This window comes from Lathamus discolor, chromosome 12, assembly GCF_037157495.1.
Source record: "Lathamus discolor isolate bLatDis1 chromosome 12, bLatDis1.hap1, whole genome shotgun sequence".
NCBI classification, from domain to species: Eukaryota; Metazoa; Chordata; class Aves; order Psittaciformes; family Psittacidae; genus Lathamus; species Lathamus discolor.
In genome coordinates this window covers 12524079-12545655 of record NC_088895.1, presented here as the reverse complement: position 1 = coordinate 12545655, position 21577 = coordinate 12524079, and the positions used below count along the sequence as shown (strand labels likewise).

General features: G+C 45.0%; 2 protein-coding genes across 9 annotated transcripts in view; one reads left to right on the top strand and one right to left on the bottom strand.

Annotated features, from left to right (window-relative positions):
• The first annotated feature begins 2156 nt into the window (after nt 1-2156).
• MORN3 (MORN repeat containing 3) overlaps nt 2157-21577 on the top strand; it is a 25420-nt gene continuing 5999 nt past the window's right edge. The window contains exons 1-8 of one of the 7 annotated variants that reach the window (XR_010615485.1): nt 2186-2259; nt 3351-3506; nt 4165-4322; nt 5601-5760; nt 8822-9006; nt 11409-11530; nt 19232-19495; nt 20277-20416. Coding sequence is in view for 6 of the 7 variants with exons in the window: in XM_065692301.1 (XP_065548373.1) it covers nt 3362-3506; nt 4165-4322; nt 5601-5760; nt 8822-9006; nt 11409-11513 (753 nt within the window). In the remaining variant the exon portion in view is untranslated. Of the gene's footprint in view, nt 2260-3091; nt 3163-3350; nt 3507-4164; nt 4323-5600; nt 5761-8821; nt 9007-11408; nt 11975-19231; nt 19496-20276; nt 20417-21577 lie in introns of those variants that run through there. The other 6 variants (XM_065692303.1, XM_065692301.1, XM_065692298.1 and 3 more) reach the window with 6 other exon arrangements.
• The window catches only part of LOC136020799 (calcium release-activated calcium channel protein 1), a 14135-nt gene continuing 5167 nt past the window's right edge, over nt 12610-21577 (bottom strand). The window contains exons 1-2 of one of the 2 annotated variants that reach the window (XM_065692304.1): nt 20181-20525; nt 12610-15802 (exon numbers count right to left, since the gene is read on the bottom strand). In XM_065692304.1, coding sequence (XP_065548376.1) covers nt 15233-15796 — 564 coding nt within the window. In that variant the 5' untranslated portion in view covers nt 15797-15802; nt 20181-20525 and the 3' untranslated portion in view covers nt 12610-15232. Of the gene's footprint in view, nt 15803-20180; nt 20526-21577 lie in introns of those variants that run through there. The other variant, XM_065692305.1, reaches the window with a different exon arrangement.

Genomic DNA, 21577 nt, shown 5'->3' with positions numbered 1-21577 from the left:
GGTGTCCGTAGGGTGGCTTTTGGAGTGGGCCAGACTTGAAGGTGCTTTGTAAACTGAGCACATGGGCTTCCCCCATCGTCCGCTCCCGTCGCTGCTCCGGCAGCCTTAGATTTCCACACAGAGGCACCACCATGAGGCCGAGGAGTGGCTGGGGGTGGCTCGGCTGTGCCGGAGGCTGCCGGCAAAGGGACTCTGGCACAGGACAATGCTGCGGTGTGAGGGTCAATGCGTGGGGTGAACTCACCCAGGCCTGGGTAATGGTCAGGCAGAGCTGATACAGAGGTTGCAGGCAGGGATGAGGTGTGGTGGCAGACAGAGTGCTGCCCCTTCTATGCAGCCAGGTGTATTTTCCCTCTTGCTCTTCATTAAGATATAAAATGGAAAAAAAAGTATAGTTATAGCTAAATCACATTGATCTGGCGTTCTGTGAAAAGACAGAAAAACAGGCTTTCTGCAGGCTGTGCCAACTGAAGCTGCATTTAGCAGACCCGACAAAACTCAGAGCACTGTCTGGAGGAGGACACGGGGCTCTGTAAGATCACCCCCAAGCGCAGCATCAGTTGCAGAAACGCATGGGAGGAGCAGCCTCTAGCCGTCAGCACCGAGAGCTGCAGCCACTGCTGGGAGGTTGGAGCGACCTCGCACTGCCAGTTCTCGCTGCCAGCTTCCCCACACCCTTGCAGTGGGTTGCTAAAAAGATCCAGGGTGACAAATACCAGTTACGTTATCACTTACACAAACCTGATATCACTGTCATAAGCTTGGAAAGGGATTCAGGAAACAAAGTTGGCTCCCACCAGCCTGCAAAGCCCCAGGTGCTCAGTGTGGGCTGTGCCTTGGAGGGCACAGTGGGGTAGTGTGGCTGCCCCTGCAGCTGGGAGTCGTGCCTGGGATTTTTAAATCCTAAACTTTGAGCTACAGAAGTGGTCAGATGCGGTGGTGGGGCAACGATGCTCCCATCTGGATGTGGTGAGGATGTCTCACTTCACAGCCATGAGATGCTTGGGTGTCATAGCCCATGTTGGGGTGGGTGCATGCAGCTGTAGCTTGGCTCTTTTGCTCCCTCGGCAAGGGGAAGGCAGAAATGAGATGGAAACGTGCAGCTCTGTGTCCCGCAAACCTCTGGCCCTTGACAAATATTGTCAAGAGCCCCCTTGTCGAGGGATTGCAGCACACAGAGGTGAAGGAGGAACTTAGCATTTGTGATGTATCCTGTTTTTGCACTGCAGAAAGACCATCCTCTGCAGCAGGCTGCAATTCCATCATTACAAGGGACAGATCCTGACCTCGGTGTCCTCAAACCATCATAGTCAGGTGGGTGGCATGGCCAGGGGACTTCAGCTGCCAAATCCTCCTCTGCCATCACAGACAATGCCATCCCCAAACCATCTGCTTCAAGGGCTGGCAACATGGTGGTCTTCAATTTCCCCCTTCTCCTTGAGGCTGGTGGAAGACGTACCTGTGTTGGACAGCTAAAAGAGAAATGACCACAGGAACCCTTACCCCTCCCTGGGTCCAAGCTGACAATGCATCACCCGGGCAGGTCCCCCAGCCCTGACTGTGCTCCCCCCGCCTTGCCTGCACTCCCCCAGCCCCACGGGAAGCAGCCATGTAGGACACGCACTGCCCAACTCAGCTGTGTTTTAGGTGGGGAAGGCTCATCATGGACACAGAAGTACTCTTTTTTAGCAACGATATCCCTCCAGGTAGCTGTTGAATGACCATTTCCACAGCCACGTGGAGAACTGAGGATGAACACAAACTGTATTTTCTTAGTCATAACTTCTAGCTTGTGTTGCCTAGCAAGGATCCAAAACACTCTCCTTTCCCCTCTCCTCCTAAGCTCCCATGCTTTCCACAGCACCCCCGGCACAGCAGGAATGTGAGCTCTGCTCTGAGAAAGGAGAGGAACAACAAGATCACCGGACAGATCTGTCCTGAGTTCAGCAGTAGCAGTCATTTTTCTCCCTCTTACTAGCTGGTGCAGTGCTGTGTTTTCGACCTTAGTCGGGGAACAACGCCGGTAACACCGATGTTTTCAGTTGTTGCTAAGCGACGTTTACTCCCACCCCGCGCTTTCTCAATCTCCCGCTCTGCCAGGCAGGAGGGAAAGCCGGGAAGAAGCAGAGAGAGACCACCTGACCCAAACTAGCCAAAGGGGTAGTCCATCCCTCGGCACGTCATGCCCGGTATATAGCTGGAGGGTCGGTACCCGGAAGTGTCAGATCGCCGTTAGGGTACGGTGGGTTGCGGTGTGTGGTGAGCAGTTGCCTTCTCTCCCCTTCTTATTTTCCCTTATCATTGTTATTACTGGTGGTGGTAGTAGTAGTTTTGTATTATACCCGAGTTACCGGGCTGTTCTTATCTCAACCCGCGGGACTTACGTTCTTTCCATTCTCCTCCCCATCCGTCCGGGGGCGGGTGGAGGCACAAGTGTGGGGGAGTAAGCGAGCGGCCGCGTGGTTCTGAGTTACGACTGGGCTTAAACCACGACAGTGGCTCAGTCCAGAAGCGCAGGACAGAAGGGGGAGCCCCGGAGACAAAACCAGAGAGCATCCCACCCCCCAGCTCCAGCCAAGCGCAAGATGTTGTCGGCCGTCATAGAAACTTGCTTTTTGTGTCTACAGCCACTGTTTTGGCGTTTTATGTGCGGTCTGTAGGAGACCATCTCTGGCAGCTTGCTTATCGTGCCCTGGGCAAGCTGCAGCCTCGTGGTACATAGAAACATTGTGGGTTTAACCCCTCTTAACCAGACACCTGCAGGATATTTTTAGCAGTAAAAGAGGTTTAGCTCCATTGCTGCTGGGCATCTGAAGTGTCCCAGCTCCTGGTGGCCGCAGAGACACTGGCCAGCTGTCTGACCTGCTACATCTTGTGAATGCTTTCCAATGGCCTGAGATACTTCCTAGCAAACGAATCATTTTCTAGTTTGATTAAATCACTGCTTCTGCTTCATGCAGAGCCATTGGAGGAGCAGCCGTGGGAAGGAAGGAGCCCAGCAAGGTTTCAGCTGTACAGAGAAGGGGCTGCCCTTCCCTGTGCTTCCCAAGGCGTCTGGCAGGCACAGAGATCGATACCCACCACAGACTCAACCAGCTGAGACTTATTTAAGATCTCCTAAGAGGCCAGGCTGTGCTGTGAGCCTGTTTTCAGACACTGCTGGTTTGTACTTTGGTATCTTTAGGTACTTTCTGTTTGTTCTATCTCTGTTTTACCCCTCCAAAACCAGACATCAACTACTGACTTGGGTGAATATTGAAACAGAGCTCACATATGCATTATTCTGCCTGTACCTGTCTTAGTAATTTCTCTCTAATTTATTGCTGACAATAGTTTCTTTTTCTCTCCAGCCAGGAACAATATGCCTGTTGTAAAAAAAACAAGAACTAGGGAGCCTCTCTGGCATGAATGGGACCGGAAAGCACAGAAACATGGATTAAGACACACAGTTTATGATGTAAATGGAGATAAGTACACTGGAGAATGGCAGGACAACTTGAAACATGGTAAGATGGATCATTTTGAGGAAAAGTACCAATTTAGGTGTCCTAGGGTGTTCCTAGATGCAGGGAGTGATCGGGGGTTGTATGTGCTCCGGGAAGAGCATTCATTCATGTATCTGTATATGTCTTTGATATATGTAATGCAAAAGTCTACTTAGAAATACTTCTGAATGGTAACTTGAAGAGCTTTTACATGCACTCGGGGCAATCACCCAAAATATCTCTTATAATGTCTAAAAATCCTCTGCAAGCACAGCAAGCTGCAGTCAGCTCCACACACTGGGATGTGCCTTGGCTGCACAGTCCCTGGAGCTCTCCTGGCTCCTGACTTGGCTTCAGGAATATTCATTTATCCTCAAGCTGTGGCAGGTTCTGCAGGAGACAGAGAAGGGGAAGGAGGCCCTGAGCGCCAGAGCAGGACAGGCTTGTTTACAAGCAGTAAAGCGAGGTTTGGAAAGATTTAAGTGCATTCAGCAAAGGACACACAGGAAGCTCCTGATCAAGATTAATGATGGTTCCGACTTGGGAAGCTAAACTGAATCCCAGACATAAACCTGCCTTGGTGCAGGGAGTGCTGCCGCGCCTGGGATGGAGCTGTAGGAAGGCAGCCCTGTAATCCCTTCTCCTAACAATCCCATCGTTCTACTTGTTTGGTAAACAGGCAAAGGCATCCAGAAATGGAAAAGCACTGGAGCTATTTACAGCGGTGACTGGAAGTTTGGGAAGCGCGATGGTTATGGCTCATACAGCGTTCCTGACCCTGTAACCAAGCAATACAAGAGGGTGTACACAGGCTGGTGGGAAAATGACCAAAAATGTGTAAGTGATATTTCCTGTGCAAGCCAGTGCTGAAGCAGCGTCCTCCAAACCATGGGGAAGAGGCAGGTGCACATGTCCAAAAAGATCACTTAAAATACTAGTTTTTCCAATACTGAGGCTGAATTGAGGGGGTTTGGCTAAACAAATGGGTGGAAAAAAGGAAATGAAAGCGAGAGTAAAAGCTCAGGTCTTTAAGCTCTCTCTCCCTGCCCTCCCCAACTCACTGCTCCTGCTGTTACTCATTTCTCCATGTCAGATGCTGCAGGGGCTGCACTGTGTCCTACATCTGGCAATGGGGAAGCAGCAGCGTGTCTCCAGGTAGAAGGTATGGGAACAGCCTTTCCTTCAGGCTTGGGTTCTCTTTAGATCTTAGTCTGAACCTACAGAAAGCTCAGGGAGCTTCAGGAGTAAATATCCATCATTCATAAACAGCCAAGTGTGGCAGAGAACACACCATTGCCCACTGTGTCCCCACGGGAGGGGGACTCATCTCACCCATCCCTCATGATCAGGCTACAGCCCCAACCTCCCTCCAGCTGCCAAAGAGCAGTGATCACTGCTCAGACTCCTGAAGCCTGTCCAAGCAGGATAAGAGGTTTCATATTCCATATCTTAACCCTCCCCACCCATCCCTTTCATTCCTCTCATCCTTGAAGCAGGTGGAGGAACCTGTGTTATAAGCGCTGCAGGAAAATGTACCTTTTACAGCACATTAGACAAATAACATGAGTTCTTTTGGAAGATAAGCCTGTCACATAAATCACTGTTTTTCTAAAGGGAACGTGATGAGGAAGTCATCTGGTAAAATGACTGCAATCTCATGTGCAAAATCCTTGTAGGAACAATTCTTGTGTTCACCTTTGTGTCTGTTCTTAAATCCATAGCCTCTTTCACTTCTAACTGGCATGCAGCTCTATGGCTCCAGTCTCTTGTAATATCACAGGGTATATTCATTGCTGGGGTGGTGCCTGCCCCGTGGTGCCTGGCCTGGCACCATTTTAGCTAAATATTAGTGGCAATTGTGCCACTAATAATAACACGATGAGATATAAACCTGTGGTTTTGTCATGGGAATAAAATCACTTGCCCCAAAAAATCCCATACCACCACCTCTTGTTTCCTTCAACACAAGACCAGCCACCCAGCTGGGCTGCCAGCATCAATGTGTCAGAGCAACAAGCACAGGAGTAGTGTATCAAGACAGTGATATCCCAGAATTGAACACCAACCACTGTCAATACAGAGGGATCTAATAGCTGTATCTGTACTGATTTCCAGGGCTATGGACTGATGATCTACCCCAATGGGGAGCGCTATGAAGGCGAGTGGAGCGCTGAGCTGCGGAGCGGCTGGGGACGAATGAATTACCTGAATGGATCCGTCTATGAGGGACAATGGCTGTTGGACAAGCCCCACGGGCAGGGAACGCTACATCTGCGTAAGTACCAATCGTCCTCACCCCAGGAATCTGCCTTCTCCCTTCAAGGTGTTGGGTGCTGTTCTCTGGATGTCTCTGCCATCTGTATTTCTGTATGCTACATCACATCTCCTGCTGCAGCCTTGCACCAGGGTTGTGGCTGCTCCATGTTGTATTCCCATCCTGGGTTGAGGCAGCAAGGGCCAGCTCAAGCCCAGAAGCCTGAAAGCTTGTTTTGCTGTGATTTACATTTAAATGACTGGGATGCTTAGGGTTAGAGATAATGTACTGTTAGGGCAGAGAAGAGCAAGTCTCCCTTTTCAAGCCAGGCACTTTGCCAGACATGCTTTCTAACTGCTGCATACCAAATAGTCCAGTTTCCAGCACAGAAAAAAAAAAGAGAAGTTTTCTTTCTGAGTTCACTCCATCCCCTCTCTTACTTCGGACACTGGCTCGTGTTGAGTGAACTCGGGGGTTTCAGGATGATTCAGAGAAAACTCCAGGAACAAACTCGCCAACACAGTTTCAAGTTGACAAGCAGGTATTCTTTATTGCGGCGCTGGGAGACACAGGGGATAGCTCCTCCTAACGTGTGTCCCCATATTGCTATACAGGCCATCCTTACATGGTCACTGGGTATACATATATATTTATGAGGCTACACATGAATTCCATCATTTTCCAGAAAGTGTCCGGAATGCATACAAAAATGTGATGGTGGTCTTTAAGGGTCGTTTACTTTTCCCACCAATCTTCATAACCAGCTTAATTAACATTACAGACATAGCAATCATCCTGTCCTTCTACTTATCAGTTAGTTTAACTGCTCCCATCCTGGACATCTGCTAGTCCCAGAAACTCCCCATCCCCTGGTCCTGTTTTTCTATTCTGCTTTTCTTACACCTTTTGTACTAAGGTCCTAAGGACCTGAAACTATGTCAACTACCTTCAAGCACCGCAGTTATTTTCCATTACAAAGCCATCAAACTTAACATTACTTAGAACTGATTACATTTTGTGCTTTTGTGCTTCCTTGTCTCAAAGAGTACACAATCCCTTCCCAGAAATAACACCAAGCACATTACAGATTGGGAATGTTGGGGGCCATCTCAGAATAAAAATAGGAATTTGAATTTTTTCCCCTCCCCTTATTTTGCATGGAGTTTAACACATTTTTCCTGCAAAGAAAGCCAAGAATCCCAATCCTCTGTAATACCAAGCTCAGCATTCCAGGGACATTCGGATAAATATTCTCTTTGTATTATTATTCATCTATACTATTTTTTGCTTGAAAGTGATCTCAAGGCTGGTAATTACCTAAGCAAAGCAGCTGGGAGGAATGAGCACGACCTTGACTGCACATCACAGGCATGACTCTTCTCTCTGCTGACTGTAAAGTCACTTTGGACTGATGGCTCATCCAGATGAAATCAGCACCACTTCCAGGGGTCACTCCTTCCACTGATCTGCTTTGTTCCCATCAAAGTCATTGCTATAAACTTAAAACCCCTGCAGGCTGAGCTGCAGCTGATGAACCATTTCAGAGCCTGGTTGCCTCCAGCATAGCCTGGAGACACTTACAAGCTAGATTCCTTTTGGTTAAAATTAGCCAGAGCAATTATTTCATACCCACAACCTCAATGTATTCAGCTCAGCTGCTGGAAGTGTGCCCACGTGCCGGCGGCTTTGAGATGGTGAAAGGAACTGAGTTCCTTCAGTGGAGGTCACTATGAGCTGCAGCTCAAGATTGAATTGCTTACAGTGGCAGCATGCCTGGTGAGGGTGAGCTTGGCTGGGAGCACTGCTCTGCTACAGCCCAGTGCCAAATGGCTTTTAAACCAGAACACTGCACATCAGCAGGGATCTCAATAGTGAGCAACGCAGCTCTTGGATGCTCTAGGAAGAGAGTGGAGGGGGGCAGCCAGGTGCCATGGTGCAGCCAGGACATTCAGTGGTCCCTCCATCATAGCCAGGTCTGTGATTTTGGTGGTGTCTGGGCTGTCAGTGGCTGGAGAGCAGAAGTTGCTCCCACCAGTGGGCAGGGCAGGTTGGTGTTGCACATAAGCACACCACCAGATTCAAGCTGAAGACAACCACTGCCATGGCTCCAGCCTGTAAACCAGCCCCCACCTGAGGAGCCTGGCAGTCCTCAGCTACCTCTGTGGCACTCTGTGGGGTGCCCTGGTATTTTGGGCAGCTCTTGCTACAAAGAACGGCCAAGTTCAGCTGAGACCCAAAGATCTTTCCACTAAACAACTCGGTCAGAAATCCCCATGGTTTTTGGTTTAGAAACACTGAATGTAGAAGAAGGGGATAGCAGAGGACTCTCATAGTGACAACAAGGTGGCCTGGATGTATCCCAGCCGAAACATTACCATGGCTGTGGTGCCCCTTCTCAACCAGCATCCCTGGATGAGGCTGCCCTCTTCTCCTTGCAGTTCTGCTTTCCCTGTTGGTGATGGATGGATTCCTGGAGAGCAGCACAGAGCCTTAAAAAATCCTCTCTCAACTTGCAGGAAAACACTGAGAGATACAGTAAAGCTGGAAAAACAGCCTGTAACTGATTGCCTGAACAATTCAGACACTCAGCAGTTCTTGCCCTGTAATTCATTAAGGAAAAACATAGCTACAAGTATTCTTTGAAATCAAGATTATTTTGACTGGACAACAGTCAGACAGTGCTGCTGTTCCATGCCCAGACAAGCAAACCTCTTCAAGCCACAGATCTTGTGTGATTTGTTGCAGTGACAAACCTAAAACTTACATCCTATAATTTCCCATGCTGTAAAGAGTGACTCAGTGACTACTCCCTTACCCTGAGCTCCATATATCAGCAAAAAAATTATATCACTGTGAGAAGAACAAAGCAAGCGAACACAGTTTGTGTGCCAAGCAAGCAAATGTGGGCTCCTTCCACAGCCTTTCCTCCCTCAGTGGCCCAGCAAATAGAGCCCCCTTAAAATTACTAAGAGGAGCCAAGCACATTTCCTCTTCTGTCCATTCCCTGTGTTGGTTGATTTTGCTTGTAGCCTTTTAATGAAATAGTGCAAATTTCATGGTCTGTTCATGTATTTAATTGCAGCCAATGAAAATCGGTACGAAGGAAGCTGGAAAAATGGAAAAAAGCATGGCCCAGGGATGTATTTCTACTTGGATAAGGGGCAGCTGTTGGAAGGTATCTGGAAATCGGATATACCAAAATGTGGACTCGTGACTGACTTCAACAAAGATGAAGCTCCTGCCCCTACTCAATATCCAATCCCAAAGGTAATTGTTTGGAAATCTTAGTCTTGCTGGTGATGTTGCATTCCTGAGTGCTTGGGTCAGCTCTCCAGGTAGCATTTCACTCTTCAAGTGAGTGCTCCCATGGGATTCCCAGCTCACAGGGTGTGTGCTCCCTGTCTTTTGGCCAGCAATGTCCTAAATTGCCCTGTAGGGACAACAACTCATCCAGCCACTGCTGGAGCCTCCCACTCACCTACATCTGAAAAAATGCAGTTCTCATGCACTAGAACTGCTTAGAGACTTGGAACAGCACAAAGGAAACAGGGACAATAGAGGCAGAGACAATACTGGGATTTACGTCAAAACCAGATGGTTTCAGCAAGCCAAAGTGCTAAAGCCAATGAGACTGAGCTGAAATGTGTGTGGCTGCAATGCCAACATCAGCCATTTCCTTTACCTGGGCATGCAGTCAGGGGCTCACCCACATCCAGCAGCCCCATGGCTAGAGGGGTGCATGTAGCTGCCCACCTTACCCCAAGGTGACATCTCAGCTGAGTGTCTGACAGCCAACAGCCTCCACTCCCCTTTTCCCTTAAGGTTGACAGGGGCTGCGCTGGTCCCGCCTTCTCCCAGTAAGGCATGTGGCATGCTGGACCATCACACCACTTTGGTGCAGGAGTGAGAGGATAGGAGAGCCTATCCCCAGCTCCATGCCCTCAGAGAAGGGCAGGAACTGGGATCAGTATGGAACAGACAGGGGTCCAAGTGACACAGCTGGCCAAAAGTTTCAGCTTGAAAGCCCACAGCCTGTGCTGCACGTGTGAAACAGGCTTCATATTCCAAGGGATACTTACTGCAGGATATGGGTGGGGAAGCTCCTCTTTGCTTAGAGCCAAGCAGAACCTCACTGGACAACCAAGACACAGTTAGTCCATAACACAGGGAATGGCACAGCTCTGTGGCAGGTAAAAGCTGCCTCCCTTCCTCATCTGCTCCAGGAACAAGCTTGTTGGAGATGATACTGGCACACACAGCCTGTGAAAAGCTCACAGCTGTTCCATCTTTCCTTCTTTTTTCAAGGCTGGTTTCTATAGCAAGGGCCCTTTGAGCACAGGCATTTTTGACAAGCCAGCTAATCCTGTAAGTACTAGGCACACCCACAGCAGCACAGAATAACAAACACCAAATACTCACTGGGGAGAAAACAATCTCTGTTTTGCAAAAAGAGTGAAAAGAGCAGTACTTTTGCAGCTAAAAATATGTATCTGATAAGATTTGTTAAAGGTCACCCAAGAACAGCCTCAACAACCCACCAAACAGCCTGGGAGGAGTCAGTATTTTGCCAAGGCAGAATGCTCAACCCTGGCTGTTTATTTAACTCCACAGAGACCAAGTTATGACCCACTTTTCTTCTGCTCTCTAAGCAAAAAGAAGGCATCAGCTTTCACTGCCATTATTGAGCTTTCCATTGGAGGAGATTTATTGATCTCAGAATATGAAGGAAGTAACAGATAAAAGAAGGATAATTGACTTCAGATTTTCATAAACCTTTTGTTAAATTACTGTCACAAGCAGCTGTTAAAGAATGAGTAGGACCCATGTTAGAAACTGCCCAAACCAGACATGCACTAAATAGCTTTTGCCTGCAAGAGGCTAAGGTGAGGATCTGAGCTTCTGCATGGGAGAAGCATCAGCGTGTGTCCTCATTTGGAGAAAAAAGGAGCAAACAGAGGGGATGCACAGAACAGAAAATGCCTGAAAACTAGAGAGCAAATGTCATCAGTTTTAAAGTGTGTAGATGATGGGGTTGCATCAAGGCAGAATTTAAACATGACTGCAGAGATGGGGAAAGACACAACATGGTGGACTTGGGATATTTGCTCTTATAATTATTGAAGCCAAGGCTTCAGAAAGCCTAACAAAAGCAGTAAGAAACCTGGACATCTTCCACCTGAAAGACCACCATACACGTGAACCCCTCAGAAAGCATCAGGATATAGAAGCAGGTCGGAGAGAGATGACAAGTTACTTCCAGGGCTTTGGCATTTCACCCTCAAGAATCTACATCCAGTCACAGTCTGGTTACTCGACTCCAGACTCCTGCTTTAACAGGAGCCTTAACACTCACTTGGGTGACTGTAATTACCTTTTAAAACTATTGGGGAGACCCACAGCCTACGAATAAAACCAGTTCTGCCCAAGAATATATCTTTTGTTAAAGGAGAATCAGTCCCCTCCACACAGAGCTATTCCAAGAAGATGATGTTCAACATGCCAATAAAATTAGGGAAGTATAGCATGCTTCTAGAACAGCAATTGAAAGGCTGCTATACAAAATCCTAATACATGGGAGTTTCTCTGTTGCTGCTCGAATAATCAAGATCTATAAAACCTTAAGCTTCTTCAATTACACTGCATAAATGATTTGTATTCTTTCTATTCAGATCGAACTGGCTGATCCAGATGGTGTTTTAGAAGAAGCCCAGGCAATGTTTGACGACAGCCAAAATGAAGAACCGGATGCTGAAGGAAAAGAAGAAGATGCATGATAAGGACACAATTATGAGTGAGTTGCTCAAACAAGCCTCAAATCCACACTGTGATGTATTGTGTCCTCGTTTCCCTTATTTTCCCTCAAGGCTGCCCATGTAGAGTCATAGAATGGGTTACGTTGGAAAGGACCTTAAGATCATCTGCTTCCAACCCCCCTGACACGGGCTTGGCTCAGAAGCCTTCTCCGACTCACCCTTATTTTGGAAAGGAAAAGGTAACTCTTTCCCCATCTCTTCTGTAAAGAAATCACACTCCTGTTGGGACCAAGGTCTTTCACATTAACTTCTAAGCAGCAAGGTCTCTTGTATGCTATAAAAGAAAAGCTCTACAAAAGTACAGTCAAGTAATTCTCCCCTCCTGCTCCCACCAAGCTTGTCCCAATATATACCTCTGACCCAAAATGTTTTTTAAAGTTGTAACGGATCATGTTTTTATTAATATAATTTTATTAATACCATTTTACGTGCTCTCTCTGTGCATCTTCCATAACATTACCCTGGGTTTCCTCCCTAACCCACAAACACTGGATCTCACCCTGGCTCTGCTCCTTGGCCAGCCATGTGCTGGACTCAAAGCACTCACCAGCACTGCACTGGCTGCTCCAGTTCTATCCAATGTAAGGACCAACCTACGTAGAGCTGCACCACTTCTAAGCATCACCCACAAGACCAAAGGAAGGTGGCACTGCAGCTGGCTGGCAAGAACTGCCCAGGCAAGTGGGTCATTAGTTCACCTAATTAAATGCCTGCTTCTGAGCATCACCTCTTGCTTACAGTTCATTTGGTCCCTTGACTCTTCACCTTTTCCAGGCTGAAAGATAACCTACTTGTCTGTTTAAGCACTCAGAGAATAACAATACAACATGCTTAGTCCCAAGATTTAAGTAGTACTGACAGGAGGGAAAGCATTTCAATTATATTCTTTGTACCTGTCTCTGTGAACAGGAAATTTTATCTTCATGTTACGACTGAAATGAGTAAGGCATCCTCAGAAATACATGCGATTAGCACGCTATAGCTGAAGAGATAAGGGATATAGAGAAAACAAGTCTATTTTAGGCCTCTAGATAACAAATAATCAGCAACAATAGAGTACATTTTATTTCACTGAAGTATTTTATATCTAAATAAGAGATACACAATAACCAATGTTTAAAAGGCTTGAGGTAAATACGTAACACCATTAGTATAAATAAGAGATTAAAAAATTCTAAGTGCACTCAGTGTTTAGATCCATCTGTCCAGGTCTGGTTACTGCCTCTGGCACCCAGTTACAAGACTGTGCCCAAAGTGTAACTTTCACGACCATTTCCACAAATGAGACACATACTCAATATCATGGCTTAAAGTGCAGAAAACAGTCAGAAAAACAGCTGTAGTAACAGCACCATTAGCTCAGAACCTACCAGCTTCAGAAAGTTAAAAAGAAGGTTGTCCCACTAGCTTCTAAGTCTGCAATTCTTATACAAACAAAAACTCCACACACTTCTCTGTCACTCGGTAAAAGATCCACAAAATAAAGAGAAATTCAGTTACTTATGCGCGAGAGCAAGTAAATTTACAAAATAAACTTAGAAAACACATTTTCTGGACTTCCATTCAAAATCACGTGGCAACTTTTATATACTCAGTTTATGGACAGAAGAGTAATTGTTAAGCCTGACAGCACCCCTGGCTCTAATGTGAAAGGTTTTCTTCCTTTACTGAGGACTTTTAAGAGTCTTTTTCACCTAAAGATGAGTATTCCTGTAATGGGAATATGTATTTTGTGCCTACTACCAAGATTTTGGAATGCTGCTTCATGAATGCCGTCACTAACATAATCCTTCCAGTGCTCCATGAATAAGCAGCTGTGGGACTGCAGTCACAATTCTCACCATCAGATTTACATCAGGAACAGAATGTATCTGAAGCACAATGTAATGACAGAACTAGGGAAAATGCAGTTTAGCCCCTGTATGCCAAAAGGACTTGTCAAGATAGGCAGTGGAAAGCTCTTTTCTGCCTATGAACCAAGAATGTTGCTGGGGAAAAAAGCCCAGCAGGTTAGGTTTTATAGGTATTTTTCAGAATGCAAACACCACAGGTAGCCTTGTCAACAGGTTTCACTGTGGTGGTGCTGACATGAAGAATCAGTCACACGTGCTTCATGAGGCTGCTTCAGTACTCAACACATTCTGCCACACTAACTCTGTAGTAAACACATCCTACAGTTTGTAAATGCATTGAGATAATCTGAGGCAAGGCTGTGGGTATGAGAGGCCACATTCAGCCCAGGCACAGTCAGGTACAGCCCCACTGTATTGTCACATTCACTCCTGTCCAATTTCAAAATCCCAGGTTTTTATTCCACAGTGTTAGCTATGAAGGGGAGGTCAAGTTTTGTTCCATTTGACTTGAAATCTGCCTCACTTTGTCTTCAAAAGAACTGCATTCAAAAAATTCCATCTCTAGACATAGCTGGAATTCCTGAAGCAGCCCAGGACAAGTGCTGCAACCCTTCATGGACAAACCTCTTATCTGAGAGACCAAAAGGAAGTTTCTGCTTAAAGAAGAAATAAGAAGCAACGCAGTAGCCTCACTGCCAGACGTGTGTCTGAAAGCAAACAGCAGTATTAATTACAAATAACCTCCTCCCATAAATAAATACACATAGAGAAAAGGAGTCTTCCAGATCCTTTGGAAGCCAAAACTGTGTAACAAGTTATTAAATACAACACTTAGCAAGGAGAAGGCTTTTTCTAAACAAGGAAGACTAAGGCATAGCGAATTACTTGGGAATTCAATGCAGAGAAAGCACCTTTTGCTGCTTGTATCTGAGGATTTATTAAAAATACATTTTTAACATAAAAGTATAAAATAATCACTACTTTGGCTTGGAAAAAACACAGCAGTGGTTTTGATTTTCAAGCAATAAAAATTATCCAGTGATAATTTCCATTTAGTTCCTTCTTGTTAAAAAGAGATTCCTAAATGGGAAAGAGGCAGATTATCTCTTCAGATAATATGTGCCAGCTTGTGAGAACTTTAAAAACAGTTATTGCTTTTATTTTCTTCCAAGGAAGAGTAGAGTTGAGTCTCATTCCTACTCATGTGGCCATACCACATCACAGTAAGACTAGTCATGGGTGTTTAGCAGGTTATACAATGTGAAAAGGCGCTGGAGAAATCAGTAGAGTAACAATTACTTGGCAGCAAAACCTAGTGGGGAAGGTGGTGAAAAGCTTTCACTTCTCCCATCTGTCAGGCCTTCCAGAGAGAACAGCACTAGCACTGAAACCAAGTGCTAATTGCTGCATATCCCAAGTAATTTGTATCATGCCATGCAATATGGATGGGACAAGCAGTATCTTCTAGTAAATGCCAACATCAAATACAGAGAGGAGGGAAAAAAGGAAGCTTCTCTATCCGTCCCTAACAAACATCCTCATTTACAGTGTTATTTTCCATGTGTTTATACAGCCTCCATCCAGCATTAACAAGAAACAAGTGTTCACAAGAGGAGGGGTGCACACACAGTGTGAGCACACACTACCAACCATACCTTCAAACAGCTAAGGTTTTATGAAAGAAACAGTTTTTCCTCCTCTCTCAAGGGTCAGAACAACATGTATAATCTCTCTTTAAATGGTAATCAACAGTTTGACCAGTTCATCCGCAGGGGAGCCAACAGAACAAGGCAGAAGCAGAAGAGTGGGTTTATTTTAAGTACAGGTTTACGCAAAATGGGTAACTGCTGAGGAGATGGTGTCACCTCTGTGATCCAGCTGATCCTGGAGCCGTGCAAATTCAGCAAGTTCATTCAGTTCTTGAAATTGCCTGTCTGTTTTATGGCTCACCAGTGACCTGTAGAAGTGTACTGCAAACACGATGAAAATCAGTCCAAAGGGAACCATAATAGACGTTGATGCAATGGCTGCTGCCTGTCCTGATGTGATGGTAGTAGTACTGTTGCTCTGGAGTGGATTGTCAGTTTTCTTCTTCAAAGGAAGAAACTTCACCCAGCACAGTAACACCACCTCTGCAAGAAAGAGCAAAGTCCCAATGACAGTCGAAAATGCCCATGCCAGCTCGATGTGCCGATGCATACGCTCGTGAGGAGATTCCTTTACTGAGTTGAGATTATGCACGTTGCTAACAGCCTCTATGTTCGGAAGAATGCAGGTACTTATCATGAGTGCAAAAAGGTGAACTGCAACAAGAACAGTAGTACAGGCACTGAAGGCTATCAAGAGACCTTGAGGGTAGTCATGTTCTGCATCTAGCTGAACTTCTACCATAGCCACCTGAAAGGGAAAGATGAGAGAGATGCATTTACATACAATTCCACTATAGATTATTTTAAGTTTAAAAGTTCCAGAGGATCATCTGATCCAAACAGAATAACAGTCTGCATTTAAATTTTTCTTCATGTCAATCTGCACCCTTTTAATTACCTCCACATTTAGGTCTGAGCTATCAAGCACAGGCCACTCTTCTCATACTTACTGTTCTGTTGTAGAGCAAACCATCAGGATGCATAAAAGCTATTAACAGCGCAACCACTTTGCCACCTCCAGCTTACCCCAACAAAACAGCTGAACTTTGTGACAGACATACTCGGACACTAAAGGTGAAACTTTTCTTATCTAGAACATGAAAGCCTGCAACAGCAGCAGATTGCCTGTCACATTCTTGGTGGTCCTTTCTCCTTGGATATTTGTCCTAAAGTTCGGAAGAGCAGGAGCCTTTCAGTAGAAAGAGCACCTTTCCATGGGGCTCTTGGCTATAGTCTTTCACTCAAATATTTAAGCAGACTCTAGAACACAGATTCAAAACAGTCTCCACAGTGTCCACAGCATCAAACAGAGGCTGATGGAAAGACAAAAAGTCTCCCAGACAGGTAATACAGACATCACTAGCTACTCGCTTTGGAAGCTGCATTTAGCCTCCTCTTTAGGCAAGAAGAGGGGTCTCATGAAGATGCTCCAAGGTCCAGCCCTCCACTATTGTATGGATCCATGCCCTTTTATAAACTTAGATATCCAAACATGCCTATGCTTAAGGAGCAGAAACTAGCATTAAGTAACAGCATTAGGAAACTCAAACTCAGCTCAAAGGTTTTTTAATAAAGAAAATAAATTAGAATGCCTTTTAAAACTGTCAGGTACTTTTATGCATGTGCAATTGATGAGTAACATCAATCCCAGCAGCTCTCCTAAAAAATAACCATGCCTGATAAACCTGCCTTCCAGACAAAGCACAGTCCCAAAAAGGGAATAGTGCAACAATGTCTCTATGTTGAGTGCTCTTTCTCAAATGATCTTATTAAATAAATAGACAAAAATATGCTTAAAATGCAGAGGCAAAAGAAAACATCTAACAGCAATCTTAAGTATAAACACATACACAATGCAAGGGAGATGTGGAGGCTGCTGTTGAGCACAGTTCAGGCTGATTCACACCAACCCTTTCTTCAACAAAGGATCAAGACCACTCTTAATCTTTCATTGAAATAATACAACTTGCTAGCCCAGCAAAAGCTAACCTGGCTTAGAAGTGATGATCTGCTAGCTGAGCTGCTTCTGCAGTGCCTCTGGTGAACACAAAGCTGCCACAGGCCCATGTAACTGAAGCAGCAGCAGTTGTACCAGGACCTCATGAAGCAATGAGCCTAGTTCTTCTGTAACATACCCTCAAAAAGACCATGAAACAAGTTCATACAACACAGTGCCTGAAATAAATCAGCTCTTTTGAGTCCCACCAATAGAGGTTTAGCCATTACCACATGCCATTAGCAACGGTTTAGGCAGTTCTCAGCCTGCAGCACACATTTCAAACTCTTAATTCTCATCCAACAGCTATGAAGAAAATTTGATGAAGCACAGGTAGTAGGGATGCAGGGAGACATAGAAACTAGGATTCAAAGACAACTGCAAACACAGTAAGAACATCCAAACCTCACTATATTGCAAGAGCTGACTCAAGCTACACCTAGCCTGGGATCCCACCTTCTGCTCTCAGAACCAGCATGTTCCAGGACACCAGAACTCTGCTAATGCACCAGACATTAAGCCAACTAAGGGTTTTGCTCAGACATGTTCCAACAGGCATTCAGGGCCATTTGCCAATATTTTAATTCCTTTCTTGAAAGCTTTTATCGTCACAAACCTGAGCACCCAGCCAGCTACCAGCTTCCAAGTGTTCCAAGAAGCTCACCAAGAAATTACATTAACGCATATGCAATTATTGCTCAAAGGTTTAAAACCACTATTTATCAGCCGTGGGAAACTTCACATTTGAGAGGACAAACACTCGGTCCTCAGGTCTCTCATCTCTTGCTAAGTCCCAGCATACTCGTGGGATGTTGGGCTTCCTGTGCTTTTCACAGAACAACTGCAACCCTTCAGTACTGACAAATCATTTCCTTCCTTAAAGAACGCTCTTGTAAAGTTTCTGATGTCTAGACTCAAAACCATCAAGCATGGCAAGACATTCTCATCCTTTATCCTAATACTCATTATATTAACATAGCCATGACACTAAAGAGCTTCTTAAGATGAAGACTTTCTTTTAAGAACTGATGTATTTAATTTGCCAAATATTGAAGACATTTTCTATTTCCATTAATCAATGTCTCCATGTAATAATGATATCAAGCATGTGAATTGGAACTTAGACTCTCTTAATTGCAATGTACCAGCTGTCCTGGAGCTACTGTTCTCATTTCAGAGCATCAAGAAGAAATCTTTTTTCTTCCTTTTCTCAGCCTAGCCTGAGCTGAAAAGAAATGCTAAATAATGACATTACATCTAAATGTACCTATTTCTGATTTGGCTATAATGACATGCATGATCAAAACAAATCTTGTAAGAGACTAGCTTAATTTAAGCAGCTTTCAGATACTCAGCTCTGTGCCTAGATAACCACTGACAGAATCATAGGGACAACTATTAAAAGGAGATGCCCATAGCAGGAATCCAAGTTTTCCTGGGATAAGACAACTTCATATTAATATTGTTGGGTGCTTCCCTAAAACAGTGACCCCAGGAGTACCTACAACCATTAAATATTAATGAGATAGCTTAAACCCAAGTTTACAGGCCTCAGTTTCTATGGCTGACCAATACATTAACACAGACCTGCTTTGCACAGGAGCTCATTTTGCAGGTAGGTCCCAAATAATCTCTCAAAAGAAAATGCACTTAAGTTGCAGCTGTAACTGACACTGGTGATAGAAACATCTTAAAAGCAGGAGTAGGGAAGCAAGAAAACACTTCTGTTTCCCATTCATTCAGCCTCTTTGTGCTCATGCCTAGCAGAGTAACTCCAGCTTGACCCGTAAGTGAAAAAACAGTTCATGTTTTCTGTCAAGGAAGCTAATTTGGGAACCCCTTTCACTATAAACTAGCAGAAAACCTGCCAACTCTTTTCAATTGCAAGCCTCTGTTCTTTACTTCCTGGGCCAAGCTCGAGCCAGGCACCTAAACAAAAAGCTCCATTTTTCAGTAGGAGGCCCCGTGCCTGTTTTCAAACAGCAATGCAAAGCATCGGAAGTTCTCTCCTTTGCTCTGTGATTCCAAAGTGCACAGATCACAACTGCTCTTTTAAGGTAACTTGGGAAAACAGGGTCCCAGTGAGGTCATCTGATACGATTCAAACCCATACAAAGTCTGAACTCACAGGTACATCCTCACGTTCTATGCAGGAGAATGTTTTCCTGTGCCCTCTATTAGGTGTCTCTGCTGGTTCAGAAGACGGGCCCCTCAGGGCAGGAACTGTCATTGATGTCTGCACAGTATCCAGCGTGACTTGTCTCAGCACCTTCTCCCTCACCACTTTCAAAGCTTCTTTGAACACATACCACATGATTTCTACTCTGCAAGCATCCTGCCTCACTTCATAACCACAGAATAATGTAGGTTGGAAGACACCTCAAGAGGTCACCTGGCCTAATCCCTGGCTCAAAGAGCTAACTTTAACTTCAGATCATCCTACAGGTATGACTGACAGATTTACTACAGCTCTTGACAAAGTTGGGAATCTGAAATACAGCTTCTTGACGAAATTAACTGGCTCTTATGACATTAGGATGCAATACTGGAGTTCTCATAACCATAAGGAAGGTGGGCATTCAGATGTTGTCAGAAAATAACTGAACTTGGGCACACCACCATGTTAAGGCTGACAGCCCTGGATTTCAGAGTCATAGCAGCCTGAATACTACCACGTTGCATGAAATTCAACAGCTTGCCCTCTAGAAGAATCAGCATCTCAATTTTATTTAAGGTGTTCATATCCTGACATAAATTCCTTTCACTTGTTTATAATGCTTCCATGCCTTACTACTGGGGGGGGAGACTTAAAGCTCCTGCTTTTAAATGCAAATCAAAGTCCTGCATGCTCTGAAGGTTTCTGTCCATACAAGAGCACTTACACAGTGCTGCTGACAAATACTGACTCCACCACTTTGCAGAAGTGAGCTGTGATATACACTAATAAAGCAATTTTCACCAGCAATAACAATTAATGTGGAGAACCTGTCACATACAGAGCTGTAAATGAAGCTCCTATTGCTACTGAAATGCAGGATAAGCAACGTCATGGTTTGTCACTTGTTTGTCTGTACCAGAGCAGCAGGACTGTTGAAATTGATGACTTGCTTCAGATTTTAGCATTACTCACCAGTTTGATAAATTTGATTACGGCAGGATGTTGGTTTCACTTAGATTGGTTTTAATTCCAGCATAATGCAAGCTTCACATTCATGTTTCGAGATAGGTGTTTGTGAAGTAAGAAGTATCCAGGGAAATAAAAACATGACATGCAGAGAAGAAGAAAAACAAGAGGAAGAACTGCAGCAAGAGCGAGCCATGTAGCAGGTCACACTGACACTCAAGACGTTCAACACAGGAAGAAAGGTAACTGCTCTCTGTTATGTGCGATGGCAACAGCAGTGAATAGAGTATCCAAGAGCTTTCTGACTTAATACAGGCTTGCATCTTTTTCAGAATCAGTAGCCACTGCTGTAGAAAAAGGGAAATAAAATGCCTTAACTCAAGTAAATCTGTATTATCTATGAGCTATTTATAGGTTACTTCCTCTCCTCCCCTTCCCCACAGGGATGACTCTGAGCTCTGGTCAGCAGGAATGTAACACGTGCTGGAAGCTGTGCTGTAACTGCCTTGCTGTCTCTCAGGGTATCAAATACTAGCGTTAGCGTACAGCTGCGAGTCATGGCTGAGTTCAGCATGCCATGAACAGAGAGCTTCAAATCAGGCAGAGTCACAGCTAACTCAGACTCCTCACTGCTAGTTATAGCTCTGAAGAACATGTGTGACCAATTCTCCACATTCTGTAACCAGAGGCTGCAGGCAACAATTAACCAATGGCCCTGTGATGGGATGGCTGTAGATTTGTGTCCCATACCCACAAGATGCTATCTGACCAGCCTAAAGCTCCAGTTACAAGTGCTCTCCTATCCTTGGTATCTGACAGATTCAGACAAGAATCACAGAGCAAGAAACCCATCTCATTAAAAGTGACCAGGTTTAAATATAGACAATGTCATAATGACCTATTTAATGGAATACTTTGAGGAACAGTGGCTCTTGGTATGATCACATTCTTACTATGTCTACTGCTCATGCAGTTAGAAGCCTCATAGACTTTAACAAGCAAAACAGCGTTGGAAAGGGGGTCAGTGTCAGCTTCAAACATGTGTCTTAAAGCCACTAACCACCTCTTCATGATCACAAGTTTAGTTATCTGTATACCCTTGCAAAATTATTCTCCTCTTCGCTGGCCACAAGTACCATTCCTAAATAGGAAATGAAGAGGACAAGATGATTTTTATACAGCCTAGTGTGTCAGGAATGGCTTAAAAGCTGTGTTGATGCAACATCACAGCTGCATTTTGTAAGGGTTTATCCACACAGTAAGAGGATGTGAATCTCACCTGGAGAAACATATCAGTGCTACACCACCTTCACCTTGTGGACCAACACACACCAAGGTAGAATTGTGCATGGTGACCACTGAAATATTTCAATCAACACCTATCTGCAGAAATATTTTACTAC